Source organism: Paramormyrops kingsleyae, chromosome 14 (assembly GCF_048594095.1).
Source record: "Paramormyrops kingsleyae isolate MSU_618 chromosome 14, PKINGS_0.4, whole genome shotgun sequence".
Classification (NCBI taxonomy): domain Eukaryota; kingdom Metazoa; phylum Chordata; class Actinopteri; order Osteoglossiformes; family Mormyridae; genus Paramormyrops; species Paramormyrops kingsleyae.
This window is the reverse complement of record NC_132810.1, coordinates 10,963,893-10,983,207: the sequence shown is the minus strand read 5'-3', so window position 1 is coordinate 10,983,207 and position 19,315 is coordinate 10,963,893. Positions and strand designations below refer to the sequence as shown.

At 42.4% G+C, this 19,315-nt stretch overlaps 3 protein-coding genes across 7 annotated transcripts; 2 read left to right on the top strand and 1 right to left on the bottom strand.

The window, feature by feature from the left end:
- Nucleotides 1-29: 29 nt before the first annotated feature.
- On the top strand, nucleotides 30-6,510 carry lrr1 (leucine rich repeat protein 1). Of its 4 annotated transcripts, none has more exons than XM_023828352.2 (5): nucleotides 30-634; nucleotides 1,422-1,628; nucleotides 2,397-2,495; nucleotides 4,685-5,412; nucleotides 5,656-6,510. In XM_023828352.2, the coding sequence occupies exons 2-5, from the start codon at nucleotides 1,446-1,448 to the stop codon at nucleotides 5,909-5,911; spliced, it is 1,266 nt and encodes a 421-aa protein (XP_023684120.1). In that variant the 5' UTR covers nucleotides 30-634; nucleotides 1,422-1,445; the 3' UTR covers nucleotides 5,912-6,510. The 4 variants fall into 4 exon arrangements, with proteins under 4 accessions (XP_023684120.1, XP_023684116.1, XP_023684119.1 ...); XM_023828348.2 differs by having other exon boundaries at nucleotides 1,417-1,628; XM_023828351.2 differs by having other exon boundaries at nucleotides 1,383-1,628.
- A 635-nt stretch (nucleotides 6,511-7,145) lies between these two features.
- Nucleotides 7,146-12,976, top strand: mgat2 (alpha-1,6-mannosyl-glycoprotein 2-beta-N-acetylglucosaminyltransferase). Of its 2 annotated transcripts, none has more exons than XM_023828346.2 (2): nucleotides 7,146-7,457; nucleotides 10,913-12,976. In XM_023828346.2, the coding sequence occupies exon 2, from the start codon at nucleotides 11,166-11,168 to the stop codon at nucleotides 12,465-12,467; it is 1,302 nt and encodes a 433-aa protein (XP_023684114.1). In that variant the 5' UTR covers nucleotides 7,146-7,457; nucleotides 10,913-11,165; the 3' UTR covers nucleotides 12,468-12,976. The 2 variants fall into 2 exon arrangements, with proteins under 2 accessions (XP_023684114.1, XP_023684115.1); XM_023828347.2 differs by lacking the exon at nucleotides 7,146-7,457 and adding an exon at nucleotides 7,465-7,817.
- Nucleotides 9,476-19,279, bottom strand: dnaaf2 (dynein axonemal assembly factor 2). Its single transcript, XM_023828345.2, has 2 exons — nucleotides 17,610-19,279; nucleotides 9,476-14,770 (listed from the first exon to the last, which is right to left on the bottom strand). Exons 1-2 carry the CDS (start codon nucleotides 19,074-19,076, stop codon nucleotides 14,252-14,254), a joined length of 1,986 nt encoding a protein of 661 aa, XP_023684113.2. The 5' UTR covers nucleotides 19,077-19,279; the 3' UTR covers nucleotides 9,476-14,251.
- Between the last annotated feature and the right edge of the window lie 36 nt (nucleotides 19,280-19,315).

Sequence of the window (19,315 nt, the reverse complement as noted above, 5' to 3'; positions counted from 1 at the left end):
TTCCGCCCGTACGATACCTTTGCGTTTCCGCATTTACAGCTAGATAGCAGCACTGTTGTTTGGTTGGGGAATTGGGTTGCATTTAACGTTTTTGTTATGTATGCGACTAGTTTTAACATTTTATTCATGTTACAAATATTAATCAACTCATAGAACAGCTACCTTCGTCTACACTAACTAGATATTTTACACATATACTTTCTTCGCTATATAAGGAAATTAAATTGGAATGTACGTTTCAGTTTAATAAAAATTATTGATTTAGAAAATACATATTTATCGTTTTTTTTACAGTATAATGTTTTAATTTATATTTAGCCAGTGACGGTATCAAACGTGCCAAAATCAGAAATAGGACTGACCACGTTTTGGTCTAACCAAAATACCAACCTACAAAATATAGTACGATGTTTCATTGGCAGTATTCTCCTCCAATCCATGTCCGCCATTTTTGTCCAATCAGAGAACGCAGTTCTTTCCATCTGTATAGATTTCGCGCGCGGCTGTTCACTCTTTTTAAACGTACTGTAGTTAAATGAGGAATCCGAGTTTTACGTTGGTTTTGTATCATTTTTTTAAATAAGACATTAATGGAACTTTGATCATCTGCTGAAACGCTGTACTGTTTTACCTGGTAAGACGTGTTTATTATTAATATACGTTTTATGGTGCTCGTATATCTTCCTACGATAAACTCGACGGTAGGCTAGTCAGCCAGGCGCTTTGCAAATCGAAAACTGTTAAGTCGCTAACAGGCTGGTCAAATTATTTTTTTTAAAATACCTCCCCGAGTCCTGTCCTTTTTTAAAAAGATCGATTATTAGCCGTAAATAAAATGGTGGACAAACTAGTTGATCAAATAAACAGTGGAGTAGACTGGCTGGGTGTGAGACAAGTACTGATTAGTGTCAACTGGTCTGCGCTGGTAGGTAGCTGCAAATGTACTGAGAATGATTAACTGCTTATTCCTATTGGTATTTGAGATTAAGGCTCAGTTAATTTAAGTATACCGCTGCCTTTCTCAATGACTAGTTGCTCATTATTCACGTTTTCTTTGAATATTTGCCTACGTACACAATATAATTATTAGGAACTGGTCGATTAAATCCGTATTCATTGCCAATGGGGTCCGCCTTACTAGCCAGGTATGGCTGCTTTTTGAACGTTTTGTGTTTTTAACCGGGGTAGAGCCGCTGCTCAAAGGATAAGAGTGAACCAGAACCATTTCACTGGTATTTGGAGTTGCTTTGATGACGGCTAAGCAGATGACACAAATCTTATTGTTATTTTAAAAGTCTACTTTCATCTTAATACAATGGGAGCCTGCAGTTATACACGCTGACGCGGCGATGGGCGTTTCGACGCCCACATGCCGCGTTTAGGTCTTTTGACAGCCGTGCGCGTCGCGTCTCCCAGCGCAGGGCCGCCTCCATGGTGTCGGCGCGATGAAGCTCCAGTGCGACGTCGAAGTGATCCATCGCATGCTGCCGACGTATGGCTTGAAAAACCGAGGCAGGGGGACCCGGGCAGTTCTGTCCATCGGAAAACACCTTGATAGAACCACTCAGCGAAATAATATATACCTCATGATCTGCACGCAGAAGGACAGGACCGGATCCAAATACAAGGTAGGTTCCCGGTGCTCCCTACGCTCTTCCGACTCTTAAATTTGTTCTTTTCGTTTGTTCTATTGTAAATATTTACTCTGTTATACATATTATATATGTAGAAGCGATTCGTGTAAATATCTGTGAGGATAGCAGAGCTAAAACAAAACACAAACATTACTGTATTTAAATTGTGGGCTTTAACTGTGACTGCTGTCCAGACACTTGAGTTCTACAGATTACACTTGTGTACAAGGCACGATATATTATTAGTTTTACAGTAAATTAAATAGTAAATATACAGAAGTATAATATTTGCTTCCATGGCGAGGTATGGATGCTGTGTTCCGCACCTGTCTACTGTCTACTAAGTATTTTTAGGCAATCTATATATTTTTTGTTTTAGTTCTTCTTTAAAGTTTCATTTTATTAACATATACTTTGTGGTGTTTTCCATGTGTTTGGACTGAACGTTTCTTAAACTTTACACCTATATAAAATAGATTTTATAAGGTTTCTGTGGCTACAGTTGTATAATATTTTCAGCCAGTCCCGATTGCAGTGGCAAATATTTAGTGGGTTTTCAGAACTGAATCATTTGTAGATGTACTTAGTTGCTACTGCAGTTAATACAAACATAGCCACAGTCGTTTGCCTGGCTGTTATCTCACTAATTATAAGGTGCTTCAGGTGTTGAATTGCAAGGGGGGGTCTAGTTCTTTAAGTATGCTTTACTACCTCAATCCTATTCACAAACACCAATGTTTAGACATTTGTGCTTCACCTCAGTTAAAGGAGAACATTGAGCAGTTCTTCACCTGGTTCGTGGATGAGGGAAAAGCCACTGTGAGGCTCAAAGAGCCGGCCGTGGACGTCTGCTTGAGTAAGGTATGTGGCCATGTTTTTAAGCGATTTTAATGAGTCTGGCAGTCAGATGTTTGCATGTATTTTATGGTGTAAATTACAGACCAAGAGGCAGCAGCTATCATATGCTAGTCCATCCCTTTCTTGAATCAGGAGAGGAAAAAATGGGTATTTAAAGAGTAACGTTTATTTAATACTTTTTAGATACTTTAACTGAAATAAACACTTGTGTTCAGAAGGTATAATATGAGCTTTGTGTTTGTTTCTTGCATAACTAGTGGCTTGGCTTTTCTACACAGGCTTTTTATGATCAGGGATTCTTGAGGGACTGGTAAATTTTGTACTCCATTCATTTTCTTTTGTAATGCTTCAGTGGATAGAAGACAAAATTGTGAGAACTTGCCAGAAAAATACACAACTTGAAAGACACATGCATTATACCCCTGCATTAGACATTAAATTAGTTTGGGAAGACGATATGATGTTTTTTTTTGTGCCGGTGATCTTTTTTTGCCATCAGTCTGCTGTCCATTCTTTAAATAGTTTATGTATTGTTAGTTGTTACTTGGCCATGTTTAAAACCTTAAGGGCTCCTAGTGTCTGGGCAGTACCTTCTGTGGAAGTAAAAATAGAAACAAAATTAAATTAAATGTTACTTTAAAACAGATAAATACAAAGACTCATTGTAATGTAACTCTGCTGTTGCAAACTAAAGAAACCCTCCACTGTTCATCTGTGCTCACTGGCTCTACACTTGTTGATAGGCTTGTTCAGTGTTTGGGAATCTGGGCACAGTTCATTGGTATTTATGGTTTTGTTCTATTTGTAAATTATTTGCTTTCGGGGTCCATGTGTCTTCAGACTGTAATTTCCCTTTCGTTTATTCCTGAAACTGTTGACAAGTGTCGGGCACTTTGTGGGCCTGGGTTCGCGGGGCATGTGTCCATTTAGTTCTTTGTTTTTGTTTCATGGCTGGTGAGGCACTGGGTCAGGTTATGCAAGTTACACGCGCGGGTGACGGTTTTATGGGCCGTGCTTCTTGCATCTTACCCCCATGAACAGCACCCAAGGCCCGCCCTTTGTCAGGCATCCAATTGGAAGTGAGCTGACGCCAGGCCCCAGAGCCATGGTAGGACTGCGGTGACCTTTCACCCAGTTCCTTGGAACACACGTTTTTCACGCTCGCTTTGTGAGGCCTGGCATTGCCTGCTGACTCCATGGCTTTGCCTTTGTGATCGATGCTGTGCCCAACCTTGTGCATTTAAACTTGCATTTATTTGTCATGTTTTTTTTAAAAAAATGATGAACCATCCTTTGGAAAAATCATATCATGACGTATAAATGTCATTTGCCTTCCGTCCCCCTCAACACTAACCCCCCCCCCCCCCCCCCATGCTTGGGCAGGGCAGAAAATTCAACCCAGCCTGTTGTGAAACCTGTGATAGTCTGGATGTGGTCTGTTTGTTCCTGCAGTGTTAGTCAGAACTGCATGATTTGGGTTCCAACTAGATTGTAACCTTACGTGGTGATAAGGAGTCATTCATTCATTAGTTTAGGTTTGTTTAGGTTATCTCACATGTTTTGGATTGTTGTGGTTTTTCAATATGTTTTTTTTAGTTAGTAGATTTGTGTACTATGCTTGGGTAGTAATATGGTGATGCAGTATATCACAGCCTTTCGTAGTCCTGGCAACAAAATTTTCCATGCAGTTGATTATATTGGTCCTGCTTGGCCGACTGGGCCATATCCCCCCTCCCCCCAATGTGTATCATGAATTATGGTTTTTGGTTTACATTTTATTTACTCTCTTCAGTCCCCTTTCATTTATGATAATGGTTTAGATTTAATTGTAATTATTAAATGGAATCCTGTCTGTTTAACGGGTCATAATACACATCTTTTTCTGTTAAAGTATTCTAAACTAGACCTTCCACAAGGTTAATGCTTAGGGAGGGGAAAACTTGATAAAGGTTTTAATGTCAAAGAAAAGTATTGATTAATTAAGCTCAGGCTTCTCAGAAGGCAGCAAACAAAGCCCTTGTTTGCGTCATTAGTTACATGATCTTTGTAAGAAGTGTTCAGTTTCCTGTTTTTATTAAGTCACCTATTTAATTGGCTGGCAGTGCTTAACTACACCCTGTGCCGTCTGAAGTGCCTCTTCAGCCACAGAGCTCTGGCTGAATGGTTATTAATGCCTCTGCATATTCCCACAGGCCGATGCCAACAGCCTGAAGAACTTCCTTTCCGCTGCCAGGCTGGCCCACAGGGGAAGCGACTCAGACGCGTTACCCCTGTCCACCCTCACGCCCGTCCGGGCTCGAGATGTGGAGAGGCCCAAGAAGAAGTTGTCCATCCTTTCCAAGAAAGACTATCCCCTGACGTCCAATTTCCCGTACTCCCTAGAACAGCTGCAGGTGTCTTACTGCAAGCTCTCCCGGGTAGACATGCGCATGCTTTCCCTCAAGGGCCTGCGTTGCCTGGACCTAAGCAACAACCACATCAAGAAGCTTCCGGAAACCATTGGTGACCTGGGCTGCCTTGCAGAACTTGTCCTCCACAACAACCACCTGGAAACCTTCAGTGCAGCACTGTGCCTTTCCAGTCTGCAGCGCACCCTAAAGCTCTTAGACTTGAGCCGGAACCGTCTGCATGCTCTCCCCGATCAGTTCTGCCAGCTACGCGAGCTGGTCAGCCTGAAGCTGGACAACAACTTGTTGGAACAGATGCCGACCCGCATAGGCCAGCTGTCGAAGCTTCGCTTCCTGTCCGCCTCCCACAATAAGCTGCCCTTCCTGCCCGCTGACTTCCGCCAGCTGTCACTGGAGAACCTGGATCTGTTTGGCAACCCATTCGCCCAGCCCAATTCATTGGACCACACTATGCGGCTCACCTTCCCACTCTCTCTGCAAGAAATGGCTTCCCGGGCTGTGCTGGACCTCAGGTGAGAGTATTTCGGTAAATCGTAAAAGGCAAGATTTCAGTTTGAATGACAACAGGCAAATAAATGATATATGCATCCGGTGCTTTTATGGTAAGGTAATCCACTTGTCCATTGAGGTTTTCCTTTCCAGAATCTTTTGGTTATGGATGTAATGGTTGAAAACACATTTGGTTTCATATGGGTGTGGTCTGAGTGATTTTATACAACTAAAGCATTGGTTCCCATGGGTGTGTCTGTCTGCAGAATCCCCTTTGGGCCCCACCTTATCCCTGCCCATCTCTGCAAAGAACTGGAACTGGCAAAGACGTGTGACTGTGGCCGGACAGTAGTGGATGCCTTCATCCAGATGGTGGTCAGTATGAATCTGCACCTGGTTTCCCACACGGTGGTCCTGGTGGACGACATGGGGAGCACAGACGCTCCTGTGAAACGCTACTTTTGCTCTCTGCCTTGCTACTCCCAGTTCCTGGACATCTGCCTGCAGCGTGGAGTCAGGTGATGGCCGAGGCCAAGGGCCAGAGTTTAGTTCAGCAGTAATAGTATATGCCGAGCTCTTCGTGCCGAGGCAGACTTTCCACCTTCTGTGAGGGATAAGGGACAGGCTTCTGGCTGTGACGCATTCACGTCCGGTTGACTCACCAGCCACAGAGGCATGCATAACTATGAAAAGTCTTTAGTCGTTTTGCAACCCTGGTGTGAGTTTCTTCTCCAGTTTTGATTTTTTTTTTTTTTTAAATGGTAACGCAAGACTTACTGAAAATGAATGCGAATGATTAAGCGAAGGACTTTACTCATACTTACGAAAATGAGTTTGGTTCAAAATGAGTATTTTCTGTTCTTTGTTCAGTTCAAGAATGTTTGTTTGTTTTAGGTAGTTTTAGACAAGTTTTATTCCTGTAGAATCCGAGAACTCCAACATTAAACCAACTGAGAATATTTTCCATGTAATGTTATGTTGAACTAGTTTTGGTGTTCAAGCTCTGAAAAAGATTGGTTTGAGGAGTTAGTGTACTTTTTGTGGTTTGTATATGTGTCCATGACTTTTTGTAATCAATAATGTATTTGTCATATTAAATAAAAGGAAATATTTGAAATGAATTTTAAAGCAATACGTGTATGATTACTTAGATGAATCATGAAAATATAATCAGTCTGAAGATTGCTTTCTTTTCTGGCCGACTCGTTTTTGGCAAGTACTTTTATCATTTTCTGATGAGAAATCTAGCTTCTCATTTGAAGACAAGTGAAGTTATTTTTTACAATGATTCAAATTGAGTCTGCAATATTACTCTTACGCGCTAGGTGGTGCCAATCTCGCATTTGTAATGTTTAATATACAGAACAAATACGGGTATTTCCCATTACAATAAACCTGCCCATTGAATAATGATGGGAGAAATATCGCTTTAGTGTGCGCCTCAAAGTTTTACATGGCGCCAAAATAATGCTAACTAAAAATTAAGAAGATTTAATGGTGGATAATTTTAAGGGTTTGTGGACGTGCTAGTGTAAGGTCTCGGGGAATATCACCACATAAGTATACAATCTAATCGGAACCCAAATAATTCCATAAATGGTCAGTAGTACCTATATATAAAACAGCTCCGAGGTAAACATGATTTTATTTATTTTCACAATAACATCCAGACATTGACCACAAAGGTACTTCCGGCAGTTTCTGCGGGTACCCGGCCGCACAGACATGAAGAATGACAGGTAACCCGGATCATTCCCGTCTGACGGGGCAACGACGAAAAAGGGCTTGAAACGGAGCCGGTTTGCAATCGCGAAAGGATCGTGACGCCATCGCTATCCCGCACAAAGCCGCCCCCCTCCCGTTCCAGGGAGAGTGCGGTGCATTGTGGGATACGGAGGTCATCGTCGGCTCGGCTCCGCCTGTTTTTCGGGAAGGCGGAATCCGGCGGAGGAGAGGAGGAAAAAAAAAAAAGAAAAAAGGGCTGAAGAATGGAAGAGGATCGCGAGCATCGCGCGGCGGAGTTCCGCTAATCAGCCGCGGGAGAGAAGCACGGCGCCTTATAGCCGAGGTACCTGACTGCGGCACGGTGGGATCTTGCGGAAGCTGCCAGCTAGCTAAGCTAGTTATCGGGGTCCGGTGTTTAGGGTTAACTAGCCGCCTGCGACCGTGCGAGTGTTACACGAGTTGACACCTGAGGTAGCGGTTTTTGCGGCTGCGGCTCCGCCGTGTCACGGATCTGGTGAAACCAGTAGATCCAGCAGATCTCACAGGACCTTATCAGACCGAGACGCTCATGGAGTGGTCGAAATGTGCTTTGCAGGTCGGGGAATTAACTACAAGCGAGTGCCTGGCGTGGATACACTTTGTAATTACTGCATACTGCCAACTAGAAATAGGAAGCAACAAGATGGCTCGGAGCTATGGCAAGGTAAATGAAGGTTTCGCGGAAATTAGTTGCCTGATCTTGCGCCCAAGCCGTTTGTTTGGAAAATGCTTGGGAGCTTTAGTGAGTTGTAGTTGGAAAAGAAACTCGATTTTGTGCATTTTTTTAATGCAATGCATCATTACTTGGTTTTCTGGCTCGATTTGTCGTGGGATTATGCTGGACATAAAAGTCAAAACCTTCTGCCGCAATGAGTCCTGAATATGTAATACTTCCTACTAGTAATTTGGTTTAATTCTCATTAATTTAATTCAGGCGCTGGTCCAGTTCCTATTTCAGTGATTGAATCACAATGTTTTAAATTCGCAACCAATAAATGAAATGCGTTTGGTTAATGCTGGTCCAGGATTATGTTAAATTTGATCGGGTTAAGTATCAGTTTCCCTTCATGTTCATAAGTGTTTACATGTGTCACGCAAATTGAATTTCGTTATTAGACCGCTTTGAAATTGACAGCTGCATGGTACGACAACCCTTCTGTGCCGAAATACCCTTCACTGATCTGGCTGTGACTTAAACGTCCATTATGGTTGTAAAATCGTTTGAAATCGAGTAAGGCTTGTGCTGACAGATTTTTTTTTTCGTGGATATCCCTCTGGCATGAAGAAATGCACAAGTTGCACACATGCATAGATAAATGATTTAATAGAAATTACTCGAGAGATTGCTCTGAGGATATAGCCGCAGAATATACGCGCTATGCTCGGACAGCTTAAGTAGTTTATTTTGCTGGAATTTAATGCATAACTTGTTCCCCAGTAAATTACTTTTCAGAGAGATTATCGCAGCTTTTTCATTAAACAGCTTCAGGTGACAAATGAACGAGTATATTTAACATATCCAGTCTTTTAAAATGCAAGTTTTAGGAGTTTAATGTGAAATGTTCTGTTAAATGAATAAGTTTAGTATAAAGCGTCCCGAAGAGTCAGAGACTGGAAGATCTCCCGCAGCTAATGGCCAACAGGCCCTGCTCGTTCATCGTGAATCTAAAGGGAACTTGATGGGAGAAAAACATTTTTTGCATGGAGTGAAAGTACATCTCAAGGCACGCTTCGTAACATTTTTCTAACAGCATAAAAGCATAACAATGCAGTGCATATGTGCGTCTTTATTTTTGCTTTTTTTCCTTGTAGTTTACAGAATCCTTTTTTATGTTCATTATTCAGGTTGTTATGTACACATGAGTTCATAAAGGATGTCAGCCTTGCCCGTACTATTCACGTGGCTAATGACGCATATCGACACAGTTGAAATTCCGCCTCCAGTGCTGTACATCTCATAACGTGTATGCCGCCGCCGTTACCAGCCGCCGTTACCGGTTCGTGCATGTTTTCAAAAGAAAGTTGTGTAGCGAATTTCCCTTGAATGTACATCAGAGTGCTGAGAGCAGTGCTTTTAATGGGCTCCTGCACAGTCTCTTCGTTAGATTAGTTGGCAATGAACAAATACAACTTGCAAAAGAACAGGTGGCACAGGCAAAACTTTTCTGCAGTGAGGAACATTAAATATTTATAAAGTAAAAATGCTGTAGGCTAATGGTCTTAGTTATAGGTTTGGTACACAATGAATTACAGTTTCTTGTCTGCTAAAATTCATTGATAATGATCTATGATTATAATTTAAAATAAACTTAAACGTTAGAATTTGAATGCATTAATTTTAATATGCAATCACTCAATCTGCTCAAAATAATTTGGTTTTGTTTATCAGTAAAACCAATTCATGTCTCAGGCAAGGTTATTATCATTAACAAATACTAAAATTAATGCGATAAAAGCATTTTTGTTTATCAAAATTAAAACAAAACTAGATGTGTAAATGAGAAGCAAAACCCAAAGTGAAATTAAAACAAACTCCAAAACAAACTGAAATAATCAAAAAAAAAATTGTGGTTTCGGTTTTTAACTTTCTAGTCTTGTCTGCTTATAGGCTACCAGCTACCAGGTGTCCCGCCTTTAAATAATTGACAGTGAGTGTAGCCTATGATACGCGTCTCAAATAGGCAAAATTGCATATACATTCGAGAGATTAAACCATGTTTCAGGCGAAGATTAGGGACCACTGAAAATGACAAAAACTTAGAGATACTGTTATCTAAAGCAACAAAGAGTGTATCAGCCGATATTCTTTAAAAATGAAGGTAGGGGTGCCCAATTGGCTTTCAGAGCAAACACAATGAAACTTCCACACAGACCGGGAGCTCGAATGACACCCTAACCCCCCAGTTTGTCAGGCATCTAAAATGAAACTAAAAATAAACATTAGTTATTCAGCTCAGTAAAAATACTAACTGATATAAAAATGGTCAAAAGCTAAAACTGAAATAGAACTAACACTTGAAAAACTTTAAAATTAAAATAAGAATTTTTAAAAAAGGAACTAAAATGACATTGATCCCAAGGAACCTTAAGCTTACTTTGAACTGCAAGGTGAATCTTTGTTCTCAGTCATCCTGTGTCGGCAGGAGCTTCTGTCGAAACTTGTTGTGTATTTGTGGGGAGGAGAATTTGCCAGACCCTCAAATCCCCTGTATTTTTCTTTTCTTGGATAAGTATTGGGATCGATGTCAGCATAATGTGTTTCCGAATTGTCTGCTATTGACCAGTGTCTTCAAATTTTAAAAAAGTCAATTGGGAATTTCTCAGGTGGGAGATTTGAGGCCTAAATGTTCCAGTTCAGATGTTTAGCCATTGGGCTTCACGGGTTCTTGGGTGTTTATGAAATGCTAAAGTTCAACTCGGGAACATTTGTGATTGGCTGACGCATGTATTCATTTTGTATATAGGTCACAACATCTATAAACATAACACAAAGCATGTTTGTGCCTCTAGCCCCAATACCTACCGTATGACACACAATAGTCGTACAGCTATGACAAATCATTACTAATGTTTATACAGCTAGTAACACACATGTAAATGGAACAGTCCATATGGCTTGAGCTTGCAGTAGAAGGGAAAATGTTTTGAAAGATTTTCCAGTCTTTGTTTCTTATCTCTAACATTCAGAAATGGATAAATGAACCCAGCCTTAAACCAAAAGCATGCATTGACTTTCCTCTCTTTCTTTTTTCTTTTCAGAGGTTTTCCGTTGCCCTATCTTGATGCATACTGCCAGACTCCCGTGCATTTTAGCAAAGAACACATCCTGCGAGATATGTTTTGCTCGACTGACATTTTAAACGGATCCATGTTTACAACATTCCAAGAATCTAAAGTGAGGAAAAAAAACACGACCATCCTTCTACTTTCTTAAGGGCACCTTTCGCCTCAGCTCCCAAGTAGCCCCGATTCCTATTCAGTCGGTCAGTGTCGCTCCGGAATTCCACCTGCCATGAGATTCCGAATCTATAAGAGGAAGGTGTTCATACTGACCCTGGTGGTGCTCGCTTGCGGCTTTGCCTTCTGGAGCAGCGGCAAGCAGAAGAAGGCCGACGTGTTCGCTAAGGAGCCAGAGGCAGGCAGGGGCAGCCGGCCGCAGGCGACTCCCGGGCTCAGGAGGCCGTACAATGAGACGCAGGCCGAGAAGGTGGTGCGGCCTGAGGTTGACAACGTGACTCTAGTCTATAGGGGAATCGTGTTTCAGCTGAACTTTGACCAGACCGTCAGGAATGAGGAAAAATTCAAAATGCGCCAGAAGGATGATCTGGTGGTGGTCGTCCAGGTTCACAACCGGCCCGAGTATTTGAAGCTGCTCGTCGAGTCTCTTCGGAAGGTGAAGGGCATTGAGAACATACTGCTAATATTTAGCCATGATTACTGGTCACCGGAGATCAACCAAGTGGTTGCGTCTGTAAATTTCTGCCAAGTCCTTCAGATCTTCTTTCCCTTCAGCATCCAGCTTTACCCGCACGAGTTCCCAGGAAATGACCCCAAAGACTGCCCCAGAGACATTCCCAAGAAAGATGCCTTAAAGTTGGGGTGCATCAATGCAGAGTACCCTGATTCTTTTGGCCACTACAGAGAAGCCAGGTTCTCCCAGACTAAACACCACTGGTGGTGGAAGCTGCACTTTGTGTGGGAGAGGGTCAAAGTCCTAAAAGACCACAGTGGTCTGGTACTGCTTATTGAGGAGGATCATTACCTGTCACCAGACTTTTACCATGTCCTGAAGATGATGGAGTCTCTCAAGAGCGAGCAGTGCCCAGAATGTGACATCTTGTCACTAGGAACCTACAGTCACACTGGCTATTCCAGCAAGGTCAACAAAGTGGAGGTGAAGGTTTGGAAGTCTACAGAGCACAACATGGGAATGGCCATGTACAGGGAGACCTACCAGAAGCTCATCCAGTGCACGGATATATTCTGCACTTACGACGACTACAACTGGGACTGGTCGCTGCAGTACCTAACGGTGAACTGTCTGCCAACGTTCTGGAAGGTGATGATGAGCGAGGCCCCCCGCATTTTCCACGCAGGCGATTGTGGGATGCATCACAAGAAGGCCTGCATGCCGTCCAGCCAGAAGGCTAAAATCGAGAGCGTCCTTCAGAGCAGCAGCAACCAGTTGTTCCCAAAGATGTTGTTCGTCAACAAGAAACAGCCTGCAGGTGGGCTGTCACCCCACGTGAAGAATGGAGGCTGGGGAGACATCAGGGACCATGAACTCTGCAAGAGCTACCCCAGATTACAGTGATGTTTATTTTCTATTGTTTTTTTTTGGTTTTTTTTGTCCTTCGCATCCTCTTTAAAAGCCTTTTACATATATATATATATTTTCTTTTATGGACTGTTAATACTGCCTGTTTTTTTTTTTTGTTTTTTTTGCCTGTCCCCAGTAAAGTACATGGTGAGGGGGGGGGGGGTTAGGCTTCTAAATGGGGTTGTCTTTTGATGATCCAACTAAAACTAAATGGATAGAGTGTCTGATAGAATTTTATGGAGAGAAACGTATTGACAGTGGCACTTTTCATCATGTTCCCCTTCTAAAAATTATATATTATTACATTTTTGTATTGAAGTCATGATGACAAGACCGGTTTATAAATTCCATGTTATAATTTTAAAAGAATGTTTATATTTCATGTTGGATTAAATGGCCTGACAAAAATCAAATAGGCAAAATTATAATGCTCAGTTAATGGTCTGTTTTCCCCTGTTTTGTGGTTTGTTCTCAAATCAATTAAAAAAATACTGTTAACTTGATTTTCGCCATGGCCCACAAGTAATTGTCAAATAACCCCTGAGACACAAATGTTTAGATAAGAGGGATGTGAGCGAATGCAGTTTTAACTGTGAATGACTGAAATAATTTGTCATTATCCCGCTACAAATGAGGTTAAATAATGAATGGCAAGTCGTCTGTGTTGAAAAAAGGTTCAGGAAGAAGAGTCAAATATAGCAGTGTGTGTGCAGTGCTTGTTAGGGTACCCTGACCATACATTTTAGAAGTTGCGGCTACCAACATTGCATGTATTATTAATGCCGCTGATTTTATGCTCCGTAGATCAGCTGACATGAGGCCCGCTCCCATGAGACACCTTGTTCCATTTATTACGATTCTCTACTTCGATTTACATTCACATCAGATCTTGTCCTCCTTTATCATCTCCGATGTATAAGGATAAGCCAGCTAGTCCCTTACGGTACCAGAACTACATCTTAATTAAGAACGGTGTTTAATGTCCGTCACTGTTTTCCAGATAATGCTGCAAAAATGTTCATGGCTGGCAATCTGAACTGCAGTTAAGGAAAGCTGTGTAATACTGTGTCTGTGGGCAGAGTGTAGAATCCATTGGGTGCATTTGCACAGTATTTCACCAGTGCCGTGCTGTTATCAGCGATGAAATATTGAAGCTCTCCATATCTTAGCTGTGCTGTAAGGTATTAAGTCATAATAATAGCCCATTTTCTTCCTAGTGCCTTCTGTGCACCTCTGCTTCAGGAAATCATTGCATGTGTCTTTTTTTTTCTTTTATTTCTGCCTTATAGACTCGTATGTGGGTGTGAAGCGTGGGGTCTCTGGGAAAATCCCATTCTCTTTTCCCTTTCCCGTTTTTTCTGATCAACCAGGGTTTTTTTTCACCAGATTTTCAGTGTTTCACCCCTAGAAGAAAAAGGACCTTATGAATAAAGCTCTCTGTGCCCCTCGCCATATTTCTATCCAGCCCGCGTCTGTGATTGATGCTCTTCTGGTCCCGGTTCCTTCAGAGAGTTGCACTTAACTAGACTGCAATCCCAGAATGACCCGAGAGGCAGGGCTTGAAATTACAGCCGTAACCCGGTTTGATTTAGTGAACGGCCGACCGTAGTAAGGAATGGCCGTCGCAGTAAGGGAGAAGGGATGACAGAGAAACACGAGAGAATGTGGGTAGGACTCCTTTAAGTGAGGACCACTGCAAACACAATATTGTTTATTGATGGTACGTAAGATGGTGTGACTCTCTGGCCATTCTTTGCTTGATCTGTTTAGACCCAACGTTAGTCCAGCTCATATAACAAGGTGTTCTGGAGGCGGAAGGCAGCAGAGGTGGTATGATCGGTTACATCTTCCACTCTTCCATCTCGTGGATCGATTTCCCTAAGAATGACTGATGGAGGTTTGTCGTCAGAGCTCTGGTGGCCCTGCCTAGTGGGTAAGTCGTCTTCCACCCGCTCCTGCTCTTTTTCTACCTCTCCTCCATCTATACTGAACTGAAAATTTACCTCCCCATCTTTGCCCTCGTCAACAAGGGCCAATGTGTCAGAGATTGCTGTATCTTGTTCACTTCTGGGGAGAGGCTGACTTTGGTTGCCTACTGAGACCTCTTCACCTGGGGGTGGAGTTTCCTGGAAGCCCCGCCCCTCAGTAGATGTCAAACGCGAGTCTTCAGCTAGCACTGGCTCATTACTTTGCATGGGAAGAAACATCTTCTCCTCTATCTCTGTCCTAAAGGAGAGGCTCGCTACCTGTACACAGTTGTCCTGGTAAAGAGGCACGTGCAGGTCCGCGTCTGTGCCCTGCAAGAAAAATTCCCAGACTGGTTAATCTGAGATAAAGTGATATGAAGTTTGTTTATTGGAGAACGCTGAACAGCAACGAATGCTATTAAGGACGGATGACTATCAGCCCTCAGTGGGATAGTTAACGGCACATTAGCAATAGGTGGCTAAGTTTTCATTAAATCTCTAAAGTTGGCAGGACCTAATTATTTTAATCCCCAGCCTATGCCTATTACAAAATATCTTGCCGTGATTTCAGAAATTGCCTGTGCCGAAACACGCTTCCCCTCTAACACTGAAGTCGATATAATTAATTTTATGTAGCAGAATGATTAAGAAGTATAATGTGTGCCACCTGCTTTCACGGCTCCTGCTGCCTCTGCACATTTCACCAAATGCGTCACCGCCGCTTTAAATGGAGCCCAACCTCACGTATTGTAATTGACCTGGAAATCTGCGCACCCACAGAGTCCGAAAGCCCCTTTCGATGAAGTGAGAAGGATGTTGGAGGCTGAATTTAGGAAAATGGATCATGTGACAACATCTGGACTGGCCGAATGTGTTCTAGCCGTGTTGTCGTGGGTGGGAGGGAGGGAAATATTATGTAAGAGAAGAATTGGAATTACAGCACTAGCCTGTTTTTGGATCGAGGGACATCTGTGTCTTCAGTGAACAGATGCATGACCTGATAGCGGTTTATGTTATAAAGATGATCACGCCCCCGCCCGCCCGACTCGGGGACTGGCCACCTTTTGTGAAGATTATCTCTCCTACTGGAATGGATTCGCTGCGGGAAGAGACCATCTTTCCACTTTTTTTTTTTGGCAGACACTTTTAGCCAGAGACACTTGCGGGGCCGTCAAGGCAAAAACAGTAAGAGACAAACAAACAGTCACACAGACACATACGTTCTCATAGTGTAGAATTACAATTAAAGTCGCAAAAGGCTTGATAAGGTTGATACATGCAATCATATGTCCTGATCATCCAACGCAGTTATATTATTGCGAAATGCTATAAACTCAAATTAACCCCGTTATGCCCACGTACACGTTTACTTAAGCTTCACGTTATTTTTTGACACATTTAAGAAGCTGATGTTTATCTTTCCAAATTATACTGTCAGGCCGCATGATCAGTCTTCAAATTCAATCTGATATATGTGCAGCTAACATCTATGGATATAAATGATATAAATTATACTGCGTGTGTAACACTCTGCATCTCATAATCAACCCCTGTTTGGCCCAAACAAGCCGTACCCCCAGTGACCTATGTGACAGCTTGGGAAAACAGTCCTTTTTCAGATGCAGTGCTCTAGTGCTGTGTGTCTGCACTAATGAATTTGAAGAGACAGCTGAATCATGCTGATATATTGGGGGGGGGGGGTAAGATGAGTCTTTCCATGGTGGTGACTTTAATAACTCTCAGCCTAATAGTGTTGTCACTGTAGAAAATCGGCCTTTTGTTCAGTGTCAGGGTGCTGACCCATAACTGCGCTGATGAATGCGCAACATGACTTTAAAAAAATGCCAATTCAGTTATTTGCAAGCTGATTGGCTGACACTCGCCGTTCACTGTTGCAGCCTTAAATCATCTGAAAACTGTTACCCGTAGGGAAAAAGTACCTTATGTGTTAATAAAGTGAACATTAAACCTTCCCAAGCGTGAAAGGCACGGCTAAACTTTAAAGTCACTTATTTTAAAATAGGACATACGTGCTTTCCCATTTGGGGACTGCAAAACCTGATCAACTTTTGAAATGTATTACATAAGAGGATTAGTTGTATATTTGAACACCTAATAATTCTGACTGGATGGGGAAAACGTATAAGTCTGCTATACTGCAAAAGAATATAACAAAAGAAGCATTATGTGCCCTAAGCGGTAGTAGGGTGATTGTTTAGCAGTCACCATTTTCATGATTTTGCTATTGGTAAAACATCACAAATATGACTAGCAAAATGACATTAGAACCAGAGTTTTTTTTTTTAAGGTCAGACCATCTGCACCATCATCTCCCAACTGCCTCTCTTTCCTATGCGGCGGTGCCGTTTCTCCGCCTCCTGTTCATCTGACACGATTGCTTATCTCACGCATCTAACAAAGCGCTGGTACCGCCAGGCGTCTCCGCGACGGCTCTTCCTCATACGCACTCGGGCGCGGATCGCTGCCAGTCGCCGCTGAAAAAGCGTTTCTCCCAGTCGCTCTGCGCGTTGCCCTGTTGTGGGTAAGCGTGCTGTATATCTAACAAACCCTGTCATCATGTACCTCAGATGTCATTTCTACAGATGTAATTTAGATCCTGAACCATTTTCTTATAGGCCTATAAAAAGCCTTTTTCTTCATTGTTCAAAACTTAATCAGTCATTCTATATTGCCTTGTTAAAGTACAAGGACAAAGCCTTTTGAATTAACGCACAAAAACACTGGCTCCATCTATTTAAGGAAATTTAAGTTTGGAGAATAACCATAGAATGAATGAGTTGCAGCGTATAAAAAATGTTAATTCTCTTTCTTTTTTATTACGTTGCTTATTCATATGTTGTGCTTATATCCTATTTCAATTCCAATTTAGTTTTATTTATAGTTTAACCGTGTTTTGTTCTTTTTTATTTTTTTTAATAAATAGCCTTTTCCTTGTTAGTTTTCTCTTAATAATAACCTTGGTGTAATATGATGCAAATGGTTTTGGGAATGAACGTCAAAGGATATTCCATACCCTCCTGCGTCTTGTGCTTTCAGAAGAGATGTATTATATTATGTTGAATAGAAACTAGGTCACAGATAATGTGACACCCCCCTCCAAAATAGACTTAGTTCAAAATGCCAGAGACATAGCTTTTCGTTATATTACCTTGCCACTGGAATCCTGAGAGTCCGAGGACTCATCATCTTCCTCCTCGGCAGCCTCGGACACTTCCGTAAATAGTGAAGTTTGAGTCTGGTGACCTGATGCACTGCTGCTCAAAGACGTGAGACATTGTCCCATAGTCACCCCCTCGTCATCAGCTGTCTTTTCGAGGCTTTCTCTAGGTTCATAAGAGGACACCCGTTTTCTTAATGGGTTCAATAGTTCAGTGTTTTCAAAAGGCGAAGGTAATGTCACTGCGGCTTTCAACAGACCACGATCATGTTCATTAGGTTCTTTGGTCAATGCGTGACCGCCCCCCACGTGCTCATATTTGGTCGACCCATTATCTCCATCAACGCTGCATGTGTTCTGACTCTCTTTACTACTGGCAGGCTGTACTGACAGGTCCACAACATTCATCAAAGGGTTTTTCAGCGGTAATACTGCTAGGGTGACGGTAAGCTGTCCCTTGAGTTTATTGAACTTCGCCTCCCCTTTGTTTTCATCCACGGGGTAAGACAGGGGCAGCTCCAGCCTGTAAGCAGGCTGCCGGGACTCTAACAGCAGGCGTCTCTCTGTCACAGTCAAGTCCGCATCCCCGGCAGATTTAAGCAGCGGTAAATCGATAGTGATTAACATTTCCCTCGGACGAGGGCCAGGAGCTGAATCTCGGGAACACCTGTAGTCCTGCAGGTCAATGTACGACCTATACTTAACAGTGTGTCGCGGTATAGTTGGCTTCTTTGGTAGATCTGGGTCGCTCGCAGGCTTTGTCGGCTTCGTCGGTTTCCGTGACTCGCCTTGGGTACAGTCGTAAGGGTAGGGAAAACGGAGCGGATCGTCTGCATCGGTTTGCTTTGCCGGCTGACCAGGAATCGGCTTCCGAATTACACTAGGATTAGGTACGCCCTTGTACTTCATATTTAAAACTTTTACGTTGGTTTCGTCTAATTTGACACTAAACTGATTTTGAACGCCCTGAATTGCTGTGCTGTCCACCAGCTTCATAAACCTCTTGTTTTTCCCTGCAATATAAAGCGTATCGGGATGGAAAACAACGTCGTATATCATGTACTTGCCTTTGGAGTCCATGTCTGGCCTTCCCGGTGTCACACTGTAGGGCAAAGACCAGTGCTGGCCGACTCTCCCATCAGCCCCATTCCCCACTTTACATTCGGGTTTGGCGATTAATTCGTTGCTGCAAACGTTAATGAAACATTTCTGCTTTCCATCCAAGCTCGTTTTCAAGACTCGTCCGGGGTTGGGATGAACAAACTTAATATCCATACCCCTTTCCTTCTCCATTAGAGTTATTTCCTCTTCATACCTCTTCTTGTTCTCCGGGTCCAATATTTCCTCTGCATATTCTCTTAAGAGCTCTCTGAAATTATCATCTTTAAACGCATTACTGAAGCGATCAATTTCTTCAGGTGTTAAATTTAAGTCCTCCAGCTTGGAGTTTGTATCCATGCTGACACGAGTCGAATTAGTGAGGCTATTGCACTTGAAATTTCCTATAGTCTCAAATGCTATATAGTTGTACCGCCTCGCTCGTTCTGGACACAAGTATGCAAAATCTTTCCACAGCAAATAAAAAGCCAGTTGATGTAGAGTTAGTCTATACTAGATAAGTTATAATATTTTTGTTGGATGACGAAGATAACCTGCGCCGAATGTAGTCTGCTCATTGTTTACAAACCCATAGCAAC

Coding starts and splice junctions, on each gene's coding strand:
- lrr1 (XM_023828352.2), top strand. CDS start 1,446: ATGAAGCTCCAGTGCGACGTCGAAGTGATCCATCGCATGCTGCCGACG. Junction 1,629..2,396: donor GGACCGGATCCAAATACAAG/GTAGGTTCCCGG, acceptor GCTTCACCTCAG/TTAAAGGAGAACATTGAGCA. Junction 5,413..5,655: donor CGGGCTGTGCTGGACCTCAG/GTGAGAGTATTT, acceptor GTCTGTCTGCAG/AATCCCCTTTGGGCCCCACC.
- mgat2 (XM_023828346.2), top strand. CDS start 11,166: ATGAGATTCCGAATCTATAAGAGGAAGGTGTTCATACTGACCCTGGTG.
- dnaaf2 (XM_023828345.2), bottom strand. CDS start 19,076: ATGGATACAAACTCCAAGCTGGAGGACTTAAATTTAACACCTGAAGAA. Junction 14,771..17,609: donor CTCAGGATTCCAGTGGCAAG/GTAATATAACGA, acceptor TTTTTCTTGCAG/GGCACAGACGCGGACCTGCA.